The following is a 16,753-nucleotide window of genomic DNA, read 5'->3' as shown; positions in this document are numbered from 1 at the left end:
GAGTTGCTTTCAGGAAAGATTTGAGTTCTGGTGGTAGAAGCTGTCCTCTTACTGAGGACGTTGGATTGCAGTCAGTAGCTACCTCTGACTTTGTCATTTTTGGTCTTTCTTTCTTAGCTAAGCTAGAGAGAGACCTAAGAAAAAGAATAGCAAAAAAGAAACAAACAAACAAACAAAGCCGTTCTGAGGCTTCAGTTCAAGGACATCTGTGTGGTTTGTTTAAGCTGTTGATTTGGAGCTGCTTGTTTTTGTGCCCTTTGTACTTGCGGTGTTCTTTCCATTAGTATCTTCTGTCCTGTTGATGTGCTATTGAAATTGAGTGTGTGGTGTTTATTCCAATGCTTAAAGATTTGCTGTGCATACGGAACTGGGAGTACAGCCCTCCAGCCTATTTGTGCACACTCCGTGTAAATCAAATAGCGTGCTGAGCCTGAGAATATTACTGTGGGTTACTGTGCCATAACCTGAACTCAGGAATATTCTGTCTCAGGGAAAAACAGCTTGCTCGATCTTGTCAGCTGTGCACTTAGGGAAGTGAGGGAGAAAATGATCAGATAACATCCTTATCTGTGAAGACCCAAGAGATCTGAGTTTTCCATATTCACAAGCTACCTGAAGGTATTGGCAGCAGTATCTAGTCCAAACAAACAAAAGGACCATTCAGAAGTAGAGGAAGAGAGGTCAGAGCACAGCTTCTGCAACACCAGAGGATCCTGGCCAGCCTGTACGTGCTCACAGTGCTAGCCTGTCTAGCCAAAAGCTCTGTCTTCTGTTTAGGTCTGTAAAAATGACAAGTTAGGACAAGGAGGGTGCGAAGGACAAGGCGGGGGAAGAACAGAGCTTCTCTCACACCGATTGCCTGTGGAGGGACATTGGGGAGAGCCCCCCGATGGCAGCGTTCCCTGTCTCAACTTGTAACTGGAAGGGGGGTGCATTTATTAGACGAAGAAGTCTTGCGTTTATTTCCTAATCAACACTGCATTAGTCTTGACGTGGTGGTGGAGGGGTGTTGATTCAATTCAATCCTTTAAATCTCCCTGTTTTGTGTTTTGTTTTGGATCCATTAGTGAAGGAGTTGCTCTGGCTAGGCCATGAAATAATTGCTTTTTATCAGCTTCTTGACTTGGCTAGGAGAGAGCTTCACTTTGTCTAATATTAGATGCCTGTGCTGCAGTCAAGAGCATAGACTATCTTTATACTCAGTGGAAAGAAATGGGGTCTTACAGTGCACAATTCATCTGACCTATTTTAAGCATCGATATTAGAGTAGGGTATATGACACCTGAATAGTGTCTTCTACTGACTCTTAAGAAACTCTAGACAACCAACTCATCCAAGTTTAGCTGAAGCTTATTTCACCTGATTAAAGAATTTTTTGGCAAGGTAGCACTGACTACGCTCACTGGATTCCTCAGGATCCTCTCTAAAGCCTTACAAATACGCTGTGCAATATTTACTTGCGGCAAAATGTATGACCTGTCAGTGAGAAGCAGCCTGGTATTTAATGGGGTTTGTTCATTCACTTCAGAGTGCAGTGGTGGGGGAAGAATTCTCTGGTAAGGGAAAGTTTCAAAGATTCTCCAGATTACATTTCCCCAGAAGCAAGCCCTGTTGTTTGCAAGTAACTCAAGTTTATCTACACAAGCCTGCACCATAAATTCAGTATTTTTAATTACTATTTTCTGTGATACAGTAAATTCGAAAAATAATAAGTTCTTTTGCTATTCTTGAGACCATGAAGGGGTTAAATTTAAGAGGACATTACATTATTGTGTCTACATGGTAACACAAGCTCAGTTTAGAGTAGAAAGTATGTGATACACTAAAGGTATATCATTTTGCGTTTTGATAATAATGTGTCACTTAAATTTTAATTTCTTTTTTAATATCTTAGTTTATTGTCAATTTTGTTTTGCTTTCTTTTTAACACAATTTTTTACTGAGGGTAATAGCAAGTTTAGAATAAAAAAAAATCCCTAAGCCAAACTTATAGTGTTTGGTTATGTACCCAAAAGGGAAAAAAAAATGAAGAAAGTTTAAATATTTTAACTCATTTAAAATTAAGTACAAAAAACTCAAATAAGCTTATGATTACACAACCACTTTTGTCTAGGACAAATCTGGGCTGCCACCAACAGGTGTGGTCTGCTCATTCCCCCGTACCTATTCCCATTACTCCCCTGGTATTAACACTGGTATTTGCACAACTGCACTGAGAATCAAATCAGGGAACCATTCTGGCTGAAAAATAGCTACAAATTTTGTGTTGTTTTTGCTTAAGCAGCCTTATACAAGATAAAAATGATAGATCTGAGATGGCAGAGGATGACACCAGGCCTAAAGGTGCTTTTTCATTCTAGGTGCTTAGATAGCCAGTATATTTGAACAAGTTAGATAGGAGAAATAAGGAAGTTCTGTTAGTCCCTCTGTTAGTTACTCTGCAGATGAGTCAGTCAGGCAAGTAGACTTGTGAGATTCCTCTCAGCCACCCAGAATGCAAGCATCCAGCCTGGACTTCTCTTCTGAGTCCATCTATGGTCAGTAGAGAAAGGCACCTCCAGAGGGCAATCTCTTCTCATTTTAACAAAAATATCTAGGATGCATAGAACAAGTCACCCTATGGAAATACCTATCTTCACAGACTGTTTTGAGAACAAGATGACTAATTCAGGCTAGAAGTGTAGCTTTTCAGTGTCTAACATAGGAAAGGTAGATCATCTTCCAAATTACTTGCTATGTTCACAGAGGAAGTTTGTGGCAGAATTAAATTTCCATAGTTAGCTCTTTCTCTGCTACCACAACCATTAGCCCATCCTCTTTTTCTAAGATAGAGCTTGCTTTAATGGATAGAGGGGAATTGGGAACTCTGATTAGACTTCCAGGATAAGGTGGTGGAATTTCAGAGACTTTTAAAGCTGGGGGAAAACGGCAGATCATTTTTGTCTGGCCTCCTGTATAATACAGATTGTAAAGAATGTTTGCTATCCTTGTTTTGAGTCCTGTGATTTGCATGGATCTAAAGTAAATCTGATCCAAACTTAGAATTTCAACCTTTCAAATTTTAATTTGGCTCTGTTTCAGGAATTGAATATATTTGTTTGGGTTTTTGCTGTGAGTGAGTTTCAGGCTGACCACTGTCACAGTTACTTCTTCATGCATTGTCAGTCAATGCTGAATCATCTTTGTTTCAGTCAGCAGTTGCTAAGCTTTCCAGAAGTTGTCTCTCTAACACCTCTGATTCTCCATGATTTCTAGGAAAATCCAGTTGATACAAGTATGGAAACGAGGTGGCCCCAGCCTTAATAGCAGTCCATAAAACAAATGTCTTCATGACCATACAGCTAGTTGAGCTATTGGGAAAGTAGGATCCGCAGTTTTCTACTGCTAATCTGGAGTGTTAGACTAACTAAAAAGGTCTCTGGTGAAGTTTTGGCCCCTTCCAACCAGCATTTCTCCAAACAATTCCTGGGCACAATTTAGGAATTAAGACAGGCTAGTGACCAGTCCCAGAAAGCAGCTTAGGTGTGGCTACACTCTGTTGGAAGGTGGCAGAGTTTAACAGAACATAGCAGAATACTTAATAAATAGACAGGCTGGTTTTTTGCCAGATGGTTTCTATGCCAGAGAAAGAATCCCTCTCACATTTCATTTACTGGTATAGACTTAGCCATGGAGTCCTCAGCAGGACTGCTACCAGACCAGAGAACATTTCCAGACTGCAGGAGCTGAGATACCCAAGGGTCTGTGCAGCTCCAGGAAACTAGAAGTCTAGGTGAAATTTGGCCTTAGAGCAGTTTGCCTGCAGACATTGCTCCAGAGTTGCTACAGCTCCCAGGACCGTTGATGTCCCTGGAGTCATTCCAGCCCTGCAGCTTTGCCTGCCATGGTCTGTGTGAGTGGTCCCAGGACAGCACAGTTTTGGCTTGCACCAAAGCTATAGGTGAATTCAGCTGTTAAGGAACCAAATAAATAAAATGTCAGGAAGTGTAGTTAGCATGCAAACTTCAAAACTTACCCGTTTCATTGGGAGTTTAATCAAAAGTGACACATTTGCAAAATCTTTCCTTTTCAAAAACTGGCTTTTTATAATGAAAAAACATTCCAGCTCATTACATCCAGTAAGATCTAGACTGAGTAATACCTTCAAGAAGGTATAGTAATAATATGAAGCATCAAAATGTATAAAATTCATCAGTTTCTTTAGTAATACATTATAATAAAAGCACAGTTAAAATTTAAATTTTATACTTTGTTTCACTTTGTATGACTTAAGTTTCCTACATTACTTCCTTTATCTGGTACATCAAAGAGCCCTTTAATATCTAGCATTTTCTGCCTTTGAAGGTACTCAATGCTGTAATCAATTCTCCTCTTGATCTTCTTTCCAATAGTGTAAACTGATCAAGTTCCTTAAAGTCTCTTTGCTATAAGACTTTTTGTTCAAAATGAAGAAAAAATTATTTCAGACTGATGGAAAATATTTTCATCAATATCATTTTCTTATGAATTACTCCTTAATAGGCATATGTCATATGACACATACTGAAAAAATATTTTCCTCCTTTCAGTGACCCGATTCAGTACCAATGAAATTGGTTGGTGAGGCTTTGCATTCTTTCTGCATTGATTTTCAGTGAGGCATCCAAAGAACCGACAGGAAGCAAATCTGTGTTTTAGGCATCACTTGTCCCACACTGTTATTAACCAAGGTCATGTCTAATAATATAAAAGATTTAAAGTGATTGGCCACCTTGTTTTCTTCACCCTTAGCAGAATCCTAAGCTTCCTGTTTGGATATCAAAGACTTGAGAGTCAAAGGAAAACTGACAGTGTCTGCAAAGATGTCAACCAGGCCAACATTAGAGTAACTCTACTTCTACTGATTTTTCTAGGTATAAAGATTTGGCTGATACAGCAGCAGGAGAGAAGAAGAAGTTGTCTGCCAAGGAGAGATGTCGTCTTGTTCTTCAGCAGTGTAAATTACAAGGCTGGCAGGTTTGTGATCTACAAAGCAATTAAAATATCATTCTTTAAACAAGCTAGCTGAGTCATTTCCATTGTGGCAAACCACCAGATCCTTTGCAGCAGTATATTCTTTTGACATTTAATATATGCTTTGGGATAGAATCAAACTGATTTTCTGAGTTTTCTAGCATATGAGTAGCTGTGATCATTGTGTCAAAAAATCCGTGTATTCTTGTGGGAAGGAAAAGATTTCAATTAAGCATATACACTGTGTAAATTTGCATCCAGGTTTTTAAAGGTATCTGGTGTACACATTTTAGTGGTTGAATCATTTCTGAATTACAAAAAAACCCTGCATATTTTCTTTATGTAAAATCCTATACTAATGTGATCCTGTCATAATAGGGGAGACTCAAAACAACTACTTAGGACTTCCCATCTAGTCAATGCCTTTGTAGGCGCCACCATGCTGATTCAGAGATAGAGCAAAGTACCTAGGGTTGCTGTACATCAAGTAAAGTAAAAAAAAGAAGCCAAACACTGAACAGGAAGCTCTCAACTTCCTATCCCATCTCCTTACCCTATTTATATCCTCGTTAATCCTCACCAGCATGAGGATTGCAAGGTGGATGTCTCCATTTTTCCAGAGTACTCAGTCAGAGTACTTTGTAATTGAGCAGGACTGATTTCTTTAACATAAGCAATTTGTAAAGAAAATGGTGTTTCCTTGGACACCATATAAGCTATTGTACAGAAAGGAAGCTTTCTGTGACTTAATGTGTAGAGCATTCTGCCAGGCAGCGTGAGCTTCAGATTCAGATCTTTTCCCAGCCTAGGAGGACTGAAATCTATTCCACAAGAGAGCATCCAACCAGTTTCAGCAACAGGTATGAAGTTTAGGGACTGGACAGTGGTTAGGGCACTCCTATAGGCTTTGGGAATATTAGTTTAAAGGAAGGGGTTAATACAGGTCTTCTGATTAATGTATGACCTCTAAGCATTAAGATGCCCAGAAAAAGTTTCTCCAGCTGTTTATGAAAGGCAAGGACTATGCTGGACTTTGTGCTATGGGTGTTTCTCAGTAGCCCAGATTCCTTAGTTATAACAGGAAAAATGGTAGGCCCCCCACTAGGTTGGGAGCACACATGCATGATCACCTGCACTTGGACACATAAGAAGATTTTTCTTTGGTCAAAATACTGTGTAAGTCCCCTTTTAGTCACTAAAGTAAGTAGTGGGCACATATAGCCCCACTCCCTCAATAGCAAAGAGCAAAAGGATGGACACTGAAAAAGATAACAATGTTAAAATAGACTTGCTTTCCGTACTCAGGTTTCTTAAGTCAGCACTGGGGTATATTCTGCATCCTTGCCACAAGGTTCCCTATAAAAAACAGTCATTAATATCTAGAAGCTGTACCTTCACTTACAAGTACCTGGAGCTGAGACTACCACTAACCTTCAGAAGTTGTGTGGGGCTACAAGCTTGACATTGGGCAAAAGCTGTGTAACAGTAATTGCATATTGTGCTCCAGTCACGAAACACAGAGCGGGATGCCTATGGAGTTTATTTCCCCAGGAGCCAGTAACAGTGTTACAGCACGAAAAAAAGCAATTGGCCATCAGTGAAAGCCTACAGCTCAACACTAGTGATTCTGTAGTGATTGGCGTTTGAAAACAAGCCTGCAACCTTGAAAGACAAAAATGTGAAAAGGAAATTGCAACACAGAGTCCCTCCTTCGTGCAGGATACTGAAGCTTGTGATCTCAAACAGATTTTTGAGGTTCTGACTCCAGAATCTCATTAAGACCAGGCATGCAAAACTACAGCAGTGCATAATGCATTGTCCTTCAAACAAGAAAGGAACAAAACTCTAAAGAGACACTGATAAGTTAAATGGAATAGGAGGGCTTGGGGGTGAGAGTTATACCGTTGTCACTCAGTGACTGTGAAGCACGTGGCAACAGACTAAGCTGAAAGGAACAAGGTCTGAAAAAATGAGTGACCTTTCTCCGTACACCTTTTTCAAGCCACAAAGAGCTATGACAAACAGATGGAAAGATGATAATCATGGAAGAAAAATCTAGGAGAAAATTCACTCTAAGTCCAGACAATTTCTTACAGACAAATGCCCAGTGAATACAAGCTTGACACCAAGACATTTTGTATAGGTGATACAAAACCATATACCCAACTATCAGCAGTAGTGACTAATGTCTGTGTCACATAATCTCTCTCTCTCAATTATCTTTTTGATTCATTTGACTAATCATGAAAGTTGAACTTTAAATAACAGTCTAAATGAAGAACTTTATACAATCTGTAGTTGTCATGGGTGCCCTCCTCTATGATTTTACAGCAGAGGACTCTGAAAAAAGAAGAAAAAAATGTAAAAGGGAGGAGGGGGAAGAAAGGGAAAGAAAAGAGGAATTAGGAACTGAGGATGATGTCAGCCAGCAAAGCCAAAGGAAGGGAGTCATCTGTAGTGCATCATTAAAAATCATCCAAGAAGTAGGGGGTTACACATATAACCAGTTTATTCAGCCACTGTTGCCAGCAGTAACTACTTCAAATGAGTCACTGCTGGAACTGAAAATCTATTTGATGCTGAGGTTCATGAATAAGTCAAAAATGTCTTCCCCAACACTCTTACCTGCACTTCCCTGAAGAGCTGTTGCAGATTCGGGTAGATAAATTGAACAAAAAAATAGATCGCTAAAATATCCACATCAAAGATGATGAAGTTTAGGAGAAAGCAACACACATCTGAAATCAACCTCCTGCTTATATGTCATCATCAGAGGACGAGGTTGCCAATAAACTCCCCAGCAGAGGGGGAAAAAGAAAGACCTGGGCTTTATAGCTGCAAGAATCTGGATGATACTTTATTTAACTTCCTTCTGATAATGTACCTGACCACCCCATGGAATATCATGGTGAAAGGTGATATTAACTTGGGGGAGGGGAAAGTAAATCTGTGTTCTGAAGTGAGAGCCCAAAAATGAGTAAAGAAAATAGTTTCTTTGTATTTATTTCCTGCTTGACAATTTATCTTTTCTTTCTCACTTAAGTTGTGTTTGGAGAGTGTTTTATTAACCAACAAAACAACAAAACCCAGAGCCTACTCACAGAACAAGTTCTTTCTCCTCTTGTAAATACTGCAGTCTGTTTAAAAATGGGGGACAAGTGAAGAAGATCCAATACCAGAATCCAATTTTGGTTTATTTTCTAATGTTTAGTACAGCATAAGAGCAAACACTATCAGCTAGCCAACGTCTGGTGCTTGATTCAGCAGCTTCTGTGTTCGAAGAAAGTATTTATTAGGGAAGTGTTGATAGGTTTATGAAATGTTGCTGTTACTTGGGTAAGCTGAGTTGGAGATAACTAAACTAGGACAATAAAATAGCTGTTTCTTTGAAGCTGGCATACCATGCAGTTTCAGTCATGCACTTAGCTTAACTACTGAAATTATAAAAATGCAGAGCTATTAATGAAAGGCAGTTTTTGCATCCTGACTCTGTCCACAGCCTAGATAAGGTGTTCTTTCAGCTTAAATATATACTTGATTGTGACAAGCTTAGCTACTTGCTGTGAGTTTTAAGCACACCCGATGTAAGAGAAAATCAGATTTCTAAATCAAAACAAGCCATTCCTACTCCAGAGTCGAAAGTAATAAACTTGTTTAACCCCTGGAGAAGCCAGTAAGAGTTTTGCTATTAATATTAGAAGGAGCAAGATGATATGTAGTAACTTTAGAGTCAAATTGAGTGGAAGTACTGGCTGCTCCATGTAAAACAGAAGAATCTCCTGCCCTTCAGAACATCTGAAGGCCTTTACATTAGGAAACCCACATTTTCAGTGCTGTGTTCATTTAGTGTCATGCAGTGATGTTAGTTAAGCAAGGTCTATGATCCCAATAGCATGACTAGCTTGCAAACATTATCATGCTTTTGGAGAAGTATGGGGCACAAACAGTCCTTGGCTTTTTTACTGACATAAGGAAACTTTCATTTGTTTGGATTCTCATTCCTCACACTGTTAAGCTTGCAAATATAAATTCAATAAAGGAGAGTTACCTCATAGCTTACTAAGCTTTCTCATCAAAACTTGGAGCTTTACATTTTGTTTAGCTGAGGTCAGTGGTCTGCAATTAACCCTTCTCAGTTACTTCAGATGGAGCTTGCTGAAATGCAAACAACTTGTATTATACCAGAAATAAAGCAAAACATCAATTTAATTTGCTCTTGCTATACAGTGCAGCTGTTAAATACAAGTGCTGCAAAGGCCAGACTTCACTAAAAGTGAATCTGTCAGACTTTGACTTATAGAAATGCTTGTCTGGTTAAAAGATAGGAATCCTTAAAAATATCTAATAAAAGCTTTGTCTTAGTTTATCTTTCCAATTTTTAGCCTGCTTCTTCTAATCCACAATGATTCCTTCTTATCAGTAGCCTTGAATTCTGAACAGAAGAGATCACTCATTTTGGAAAGAGTAAGACAAGTCTTAAGTTTGAATGGGGTGATCCAAAGACTCATCAGGTATGAAATAAGCAGTACAGGAAAGTCAGTCAGAATGTTTTTATGAAGCTCCAAATCAGCATCAGGTAGTTGCATGAGATAGATATTGTGTTAGTGCCAGTTCACATTTTTTATAGCTACAGACACTGCTAGAGTTGTTTCAGGAGCCTGCAGTGTTTCTGGAGAAATGATCCTTGCCAGTGTGGAGCTGTATTATTAAACTTCTTCCACTCAAAAAGAATGTTAAAACAGAGAATAAGCCCTCAAAAGGGAAATACCAGAAGTCCATCTAGAGCCTTTACATTCTTCTAGCACTTCTAGAACTGCAGAAGGAAAACAAAGAGTCTAATCCGCAGTTCTTACTAGTCACAAAAAGAACCATATTTCATTACTGACCTACAGGTGTTTCATTTATTGGATTTGATACAGCTGTCTTTAAGTACTTTTTAATTTCAATATACTAATATACAGTATTAGCATACCAGAGTCCTTTTTGGGAAAAGTATATTTACGATTAAATAGAAGAATATAGAACATAAGTGGCATATGATTAAATCAGAGAAAGGAGCAGAAGTATATGAAATCATACATGTGTAAATTGTATGCTTAGTTCAGACAGACTTTGAAGTTATTTCTTAAACAGAACTGTTTATTTTGGCTTAAAATGAAAATGGTTATGCCATTTATAAATTTATAAATTGCTTTGTACATGATATGATAAAGTACCAGAGTATTTTGCAAGCAACGTAATATATAAGGGATTCTTAACTCTTTTTTTTCCCTTGAGTGGGAAAACTTTGAGTACTCATAAATTGCATGCCAGTTTATTCATTTGTCATTTAGTAATTTTAACTGTGCTGAAAGTCAATGTTCCTTTTTGTTTTGAATATCTCATTTTAAGAGTCAATTTTCTTTTAGGCAGTTTTAAAATTAAGTAAATTATGAAGATCACATTTAAAAAAAAAAATCCCAGGAGCAGTTTCCAGACTAACAGTAAATGATTAAAACACCAGTGTCTATATTTCCCTCATACTTGGAATTATGTCAGCAAAATTACGTTGTCCCATTATGTCTTTGTCCCATTATATCATCCCGTTATATTCTTGGAAATAATTTGCTAGTAGCAGAAATCACCACAGAGTTGGGACCTTATCAGTACTACCAGAAGGCTGGCCTGGGCCAGCCACCACCTGTAAGCTTTCTCAGCAGCTATTTTGTGCCACACAATACAAGTCCATCCTCTCCCCTTGGCCAAAGAATAGGAGGGATGGTGCGCTTTGACCTCAGAATGCTCACAAGCTCTCAGTCTGTCAACACAGAGCTCTATTTTTGGTTCCTATTTCGATCTTTTTTTCCCTCTAGAGTATATTCCTCCTTCTCTCCGTCCACCTTTCAGGGTTTGCTTACAATTACTAATCTTGCAAACTCTTTATTTTCTTTCTGATATCTTTTGCATCCAGATCTCTCAAATCTGGATTCCATCTCTCTCTCTCTCTCTGAATCCCTCTACCCTGCCCTTGTATCTCTCTTCTTTTCTCTTGTTTTCTTCTCTTTTTTTCTTTTCTAGATACTTTGTTTCATATTTGGTCCCGGTGTTTGTCCCTTATTTGTCTGGGTTTAGTTTTCCAGTCTCCTACCTCAGAGTTTACTTCCTCTGCCATTGCTGTCCCTGTTGCCTGTTGCCTATATTTCTCAGTTCATGCAGAGACACTTTCTTGTGTCTTTGTTTGTTTGTTTTCACCAAACTTCTTTGGGTCTTTCACCAAAAGAAAATATTGTTTCTTTCGGTGCTATGTCTATTGCTAGGATTTTGAAAGGCTAGAATGATAGGTCCAGTATCTACAGAGATCCCATGAGATAAAACTGGGGTAGGGTTTCCTCCACTGAGTATTTCTTACACGCATCTTGCCTTTCCTAATCACTTCCTTTCCTGTAGGGCAGTCCTTTTTCTTGCCTCACAAGTGCAAAGAGCTGTGACGTTTCTACAGTTTGTGGAAAAGGAACGACCATTTTTCTGCCCTTTCCCAGAGAGCTGAATGACAGATTTTCTTCCTGAAGTCCAACTCCTGACAAGCGCTTACATAAGTGCTTAATGTCACTTGTGTGAATACTGGACTACTCGCATCCGTTATATGAAGGCCATACATAAGCTATGCTAAACCGTAGATTTATTCAATGTGCACCATGGTGTAAGGTCACTAGTTTGCCAGAGACAAAGGAGGACTCTTAAAATGTGTGAAGAAAAGCTAACAAATACAGCAGAGAGAGTAAGGCTTTAAAAATAACATTTCAGAACTTGTAAAAGATCAGTACCCTGTAAATGTGTTTGTCGTTATAATATTTTTGCAGACATGTACACTGCAAAAAGACACATTTTACAATAGTTTTAAGGCTTTTTTCTATATTTCATTAATGCACTGTGAAAATGTGTGTCATTGTGTAAAATATCATTATAGTTCTCTGTCTTTTGTAGGTAGCTATTTTGAAAGTACTGCCAGAAACACACAGCACTCCCACAAATTGCCTTTTTTAAACTAAAGAACAGCTTTACAGATTCCCTTGACACCTATTAAGTATGAGCTAATACTGCCTCCATGCCACCTACACACCATCTCAGGATCCATTCCATAGTTTTGAATGTCTGTACTTCTACATCCTACACCTTTTCTATAAAATAAAAAAAAAAAAAAAAAGAAAAAAAAAGAAGAAAGAGAGAAAGAAAAGCTCCCTCCCATCCTTTCTCCTTCCTCCCAGGGAAAAAAAAGGAGGCCTGTAGCAGTAATTGAAGCTTTGGTAGTCATCAATGACAATTTTACTTAATCTTTAAAAAATGTGTCATTTTGAAAAATAACATTTAAAACCCTAATGCTTTTCTAATTAAAATAACTATGACTGTAATTCACAGATGGTTTACTTTTACAGGAGTCTGAATGACATTAAAATTTCAGACTCAGATGAGAGCACTTTGTAGTCCAGAAGGTATTGAAAAGTGAGTGCTTTAGTGGAAGAACATTTTAACCTTTTTTTCCCCTAGGCAAGCAGGAAACGTTTTGTGATTAGAGAAAAGACCAGAATGAAGACAGGTGGCAGCCTCAAAAACTGTTTTGATATCTGGCATATGAAATGCCAACATTTTTCAGCATTATTGCTTTCACTGAACACCAGAACTGTGCAGAGGGCAGTGAGACTAGCTTGTTCTCATTCAGCTTTAGAGGGTATCAGATTTAGTTCAAAGACCGAGCAACACAGATCTCCAGCCATACTAACATAATCAAATGTGTTATAGCAGTTTCTTCTATACATGCTTCTGTCTAGAGCTCTGCTCTCAATAGACCTGGCATATGATGTAAAATCTATAAATAGCTTTTATCCAAATGTAAAAATGAATTTGTATTGACATTTTGTATTTCTTCATTCACTTAAAAGTTGTAGCAGGCTTCTACTAATGAAGTTCATAGCATAAGTGATGCCACAATAACTCCATTTATATTGTTCCTAGGGTGTAGGATGGGAGAAAAGAGCTCTCGTGCTTTGCATGTCCCCTAACTAGCTTTGTGACTCTGCAATGCCAGACACTTGGAGCTAAACTGACCATAAGCTTGAGCAATCGTCTTGACTGTGATTTTGTGACTGCACACTGCAAAATAAATTGCAACTCAATGTTTAGTTAAGTTACACATTTGAAATATAGCCTAGATGTGACCAGTGTGTTAATTATGAGACTAATCGAGAACAGGGTTGTTAATTTTGCCACAGGCATTGCTGGTAATCAGGGCTTTTGTAAGGTTTCAAAATGTAACTTTTCATCCTCTTTTCTACTGTCAAAATACCGTAATATTGCCCTAGTAGAGAGGAATGTTTTAGAGACTTCCAGTGAAGAAGTAAGGGAAAAAACAAGCATTTTGAGGAATGGAGGAAAAGAAGCAGAAGTGAGGAAAAAGTGGATGATTTGGCATAGGCCTGAGGCAGAGGGGGGAAAAAGGCTCCAATGTGATGTAGAGGGTTTGTGGAAAGGAAAAAGGGAGTATAAAGAGAAAATGTAATCAGAGTAGAAGAATATGATTTATTAAGTATTTGTATCCAGGCTTTGGTTGTCTGAGAGCTACTCAGATACAAATGGTAATTATAATAACTACATGATAATTTAATTACAGTTAACCATATGAATAATAATTCCATTATTCTTATAGGAGAAATCTGGATTTAAGGTGATATGAGCAAGAAGATGGAGGGTTTAGTAGCCAAAGCTAGTAATATGGAAAGTTCAATATGTGTTTTGAGAAGATGGATGGAAAAAATAGTTGTTTGATGAGCAATTATTACAGAATTCACAGGGTTTAGTGACAGAGTGGATGTGGTGGGAGGAATCAAGGTGGAGTTCTGGTATCCCGGAATAAAGTGGAAGGCATGAAAGTAGAATGCTTGATGGGAATAGAAGAGAAAATTGACATGGTTTGCTGGGAAAACATTAAAAGCTTGCTTGTTCATGATACAGGATTAGATGTCTAAAAGAAAAGCAAATTTAAACTGAAGAAGAGAGTAGTTGACCTCTTTTTCTGAGAATTTTTTGATGAAATAAGGAGGAAAAGAAGTAGGGACAAAAGGAAAGGTTCCTAAGGAAATTTAGCAAGCCCTGGGAAAGAAGCAGATGCCGGAATAGGTGATGGATGAAGAAGGAAATCGAAGTGCTAAGACAACCAGGCAAATAGAGAATTTTGAAAGCACAGGAAGAAAAGTGAAAACTTTTATTGGAAGTCACAGGTCAAGAAAATGAGGATGAGAGTATGTCCCTGAGAGCAGAGTATGAGAGCACAATGAAATCTCAGTGAGATTGCCTCAGATGGATATGAAGTTAAAAATTGGAAGGCATCACTCAAGATAATCTATTAAGCAAATATAAAGGCAAGATTTTACCAGGGTATCTACCGTTGTAGAAACAGGATCTAGGAAAAGGCAATATTGTTCTGGAATAACAACTCCAATTTGTAAGCAGAAGGATTATTCCAGAATAGATGGTCTGAATAGAGGAGCTGCTCTGGAATAGCTAAGTTATACTAGTATTTCTGTAGCTGTACAGTTTTCTAAAATAGCTGTCCCAGGCATTTTCCACCATGCAAAGAAAGCCTATTCCCTATTTATGACTTTCTACAATGGCAAGACAAGTAAAATGCGTTTTTTATCACCTTCCCTTCACACACTTTGCAATAACACAAAAAGGCCTGTTTTATTGGGAAAAGAGATAACTAGCAGAAAAAAATTTTAGACAGCATTCTAATTTTGCCATTTGAGTGCATCTGATTTTAACTAAAAGACTAACAGTTGCACCGTCATTGTCTGTCAGTTGAAACTTCAGAATTAGAGACTTTTGAAAACATTTGATTCAAAATAGTTTCTCTCTAGAGTAGGGAAAAGGGAAGCCAAGGGACAAAAATGTGCCCCAGTCATTTCTGAATGTTGTTAATCGAGTTTAGACATGGTATATATGACCTGTCTTTCTGTAGTTCATCATTACCAGTGATGTACACCTGACAATGGTGTTTGGATTAAAAACAGTAAGTTCAAAAGGTGTCACAATCTCCCTGCTGATACTTGTCTCCCAGATCTATACTGAAAAAACAGCAGTGGAGCAGGATGGTGCAATGAGAAGAGAATGAGCTTGTGAGCCGCAGACAAACAAGAATTGGAATGAATTTCTGCAATTTCAGCCAGACTTGTATTAATTAATCAGTGTGCCTATTACCCATACAAAATTAATAGCTAGACAGAAACTAAAATCTTCACAGGATAGCACAGTTCCCTGGTACTGGTCCTTTTATTTCTAAGGAGCAAAGGAAAATTTCTTCTACAGAATTCCTGAGAAGAAAATGGTATAAGAAAACCCATTATTTATGCAATTTTTTTAGTTACTTACTCTTTGTAGAGTAGCTTGCTTATGTGTGGTGGTTTTTTTAACGGCTATTAGAAAGGAATGCTTTTGAAGATTATACGGAAGAGAATTTTTAAGGATTGTTTCAGCATGTTCAGAAGGTATCAAAAGGAGGGTGTTTTCTTTTGGTCTAACTAGCTACATATTTCTGTAAAGGGGGAAGAGCATCTAATGATTGTTATTAAGACCCTCAGGAACTAGATGAGTTAAACCAAGCAACTCGTCAGCACCAGAATAAGCTCATACACTCAATCAATACTTAGGAGATTATTTTTCACAAATGAGTCCCTCTGACTTCTTAGGCTTGATTCAGAAAGGAGACCTGCAGAACAGCTTCAGCAGGCAAGGCTGGGAACTAGGATTCATAGTTTTACCGGACATTAGAAATCATTCCCCCACCCTCAAACTTGGGCTAAATTCTTCGTGTTCCACAGGTGGCAGCTGTCTGTTACCATTTTCTGCTCCGTATGGGTTTATGGCTTGCCACCTTTCTCCTTGCCCATATTCCCCTGCTTTATAAAAGCTAAACCTTATTTTTATTACATTGTCTAACACATCAGTGTAATTACATTCAGAATGCTTTTTTTTCCATCCCGTATTCAACCTGAAGATTGTAGTATTTGTTCTGGATGTTTTTGGAACTGAAGGGGGGCTGCGTGTCTGACAGCTTCCTTGTCCTTTCCAAATACCTCTTTTGTTCTTTTGTTCAACCCAGTGATACTACCTCTCTGTACAAGTATTGGCATTGTACCGGTCTTAAATTGCAGATCTCATCTCAACCCTTAGCTGGATTGTATACGTGCTATCATTATTTACCTGTCATTGTTTTGGCCTTTTTTGTGGATGGTGAAGGTTTCCCTGCTGTTTGTATTCTAGATAGGAGTCCGAAAAGTGTTTCTTAAGTACTGGCAAGCTGACCACCTCAACGATTTGTGCCTTCAGCTTCAGAAGAAAATTATAACCTGCCAAAAAGGTAACAGTTACAGAACAAGTATTCCTGAGCTGTCACTTTGTACACTGAGCAGAATATTGCATAACAACAAAATTTTCTCCTCCTTGAATAGTTGCTGTATTTTATACATTTCCCTACAGACGTATTTCCAGCTAACTACTTCTACAGATTTTTTGAGATGATGCTAACACCACGTTGGTGATGCTTGCACTTTCTGTCTGTCAAACATAATTTTATGGCAAACTGTTGACTGTAATTAAAAATTAGGGGATCTTGAATATTTCCTTTTTAAAGTATGTTCAGTGATTTTTCAAGGCATTAATATCACCTTTAACTTCTTGTTGCAAATCAAATAGCATCACAATGATACAAAATTGCAATGTGTTCAAATAT

At 38.1% G+C, this 16,753-nt stretch overlaps 1 protein-coding gene across 1 annotated transcript in view; it reads left to right on the top strand.

The window, feature by feature from the left end:
• MYO16 (myosin XVI) overlaps window positions 1-16,753 on the top strand; it is a 404,772-nt gene that overhangs the window by 337,820 nt on the left and 50,199 nt on the right. The window contains exons 28-29 of the mRNA XM_075525989.1: window positions 4,893-4,995; window positions 16,285-16,381. Coding sequence (XP_075382104.1) covers window positions 4,893-4,995; window positions 16,285-16,381 — 200 coding nt within the window. The remainder of the gene's footprint in view (window positions 1-4,892; window positions 4,996-16,284; window positions 16,382-16,753) is intronic.

Source organism: Mycteria americana, chromosome 1 (assembly GCF_035582795.1).
Source record: "Mycteria americana isolate JAX WOST 10 ecotype Jacksonville Zoo and Gardens chromosome 1, USCA_MyAme_1.0, whole genome shotgun sequence".
Taxonomy (NCBI): Eukaryota; Metazoa; Chordata; class Aves; order Ciconiiformes; family Ciconiidae; genus Mycteria; species Mycteria americana.
This window is presented reverse-complemented; position numbering and strand designations above follow the sequence as displayed.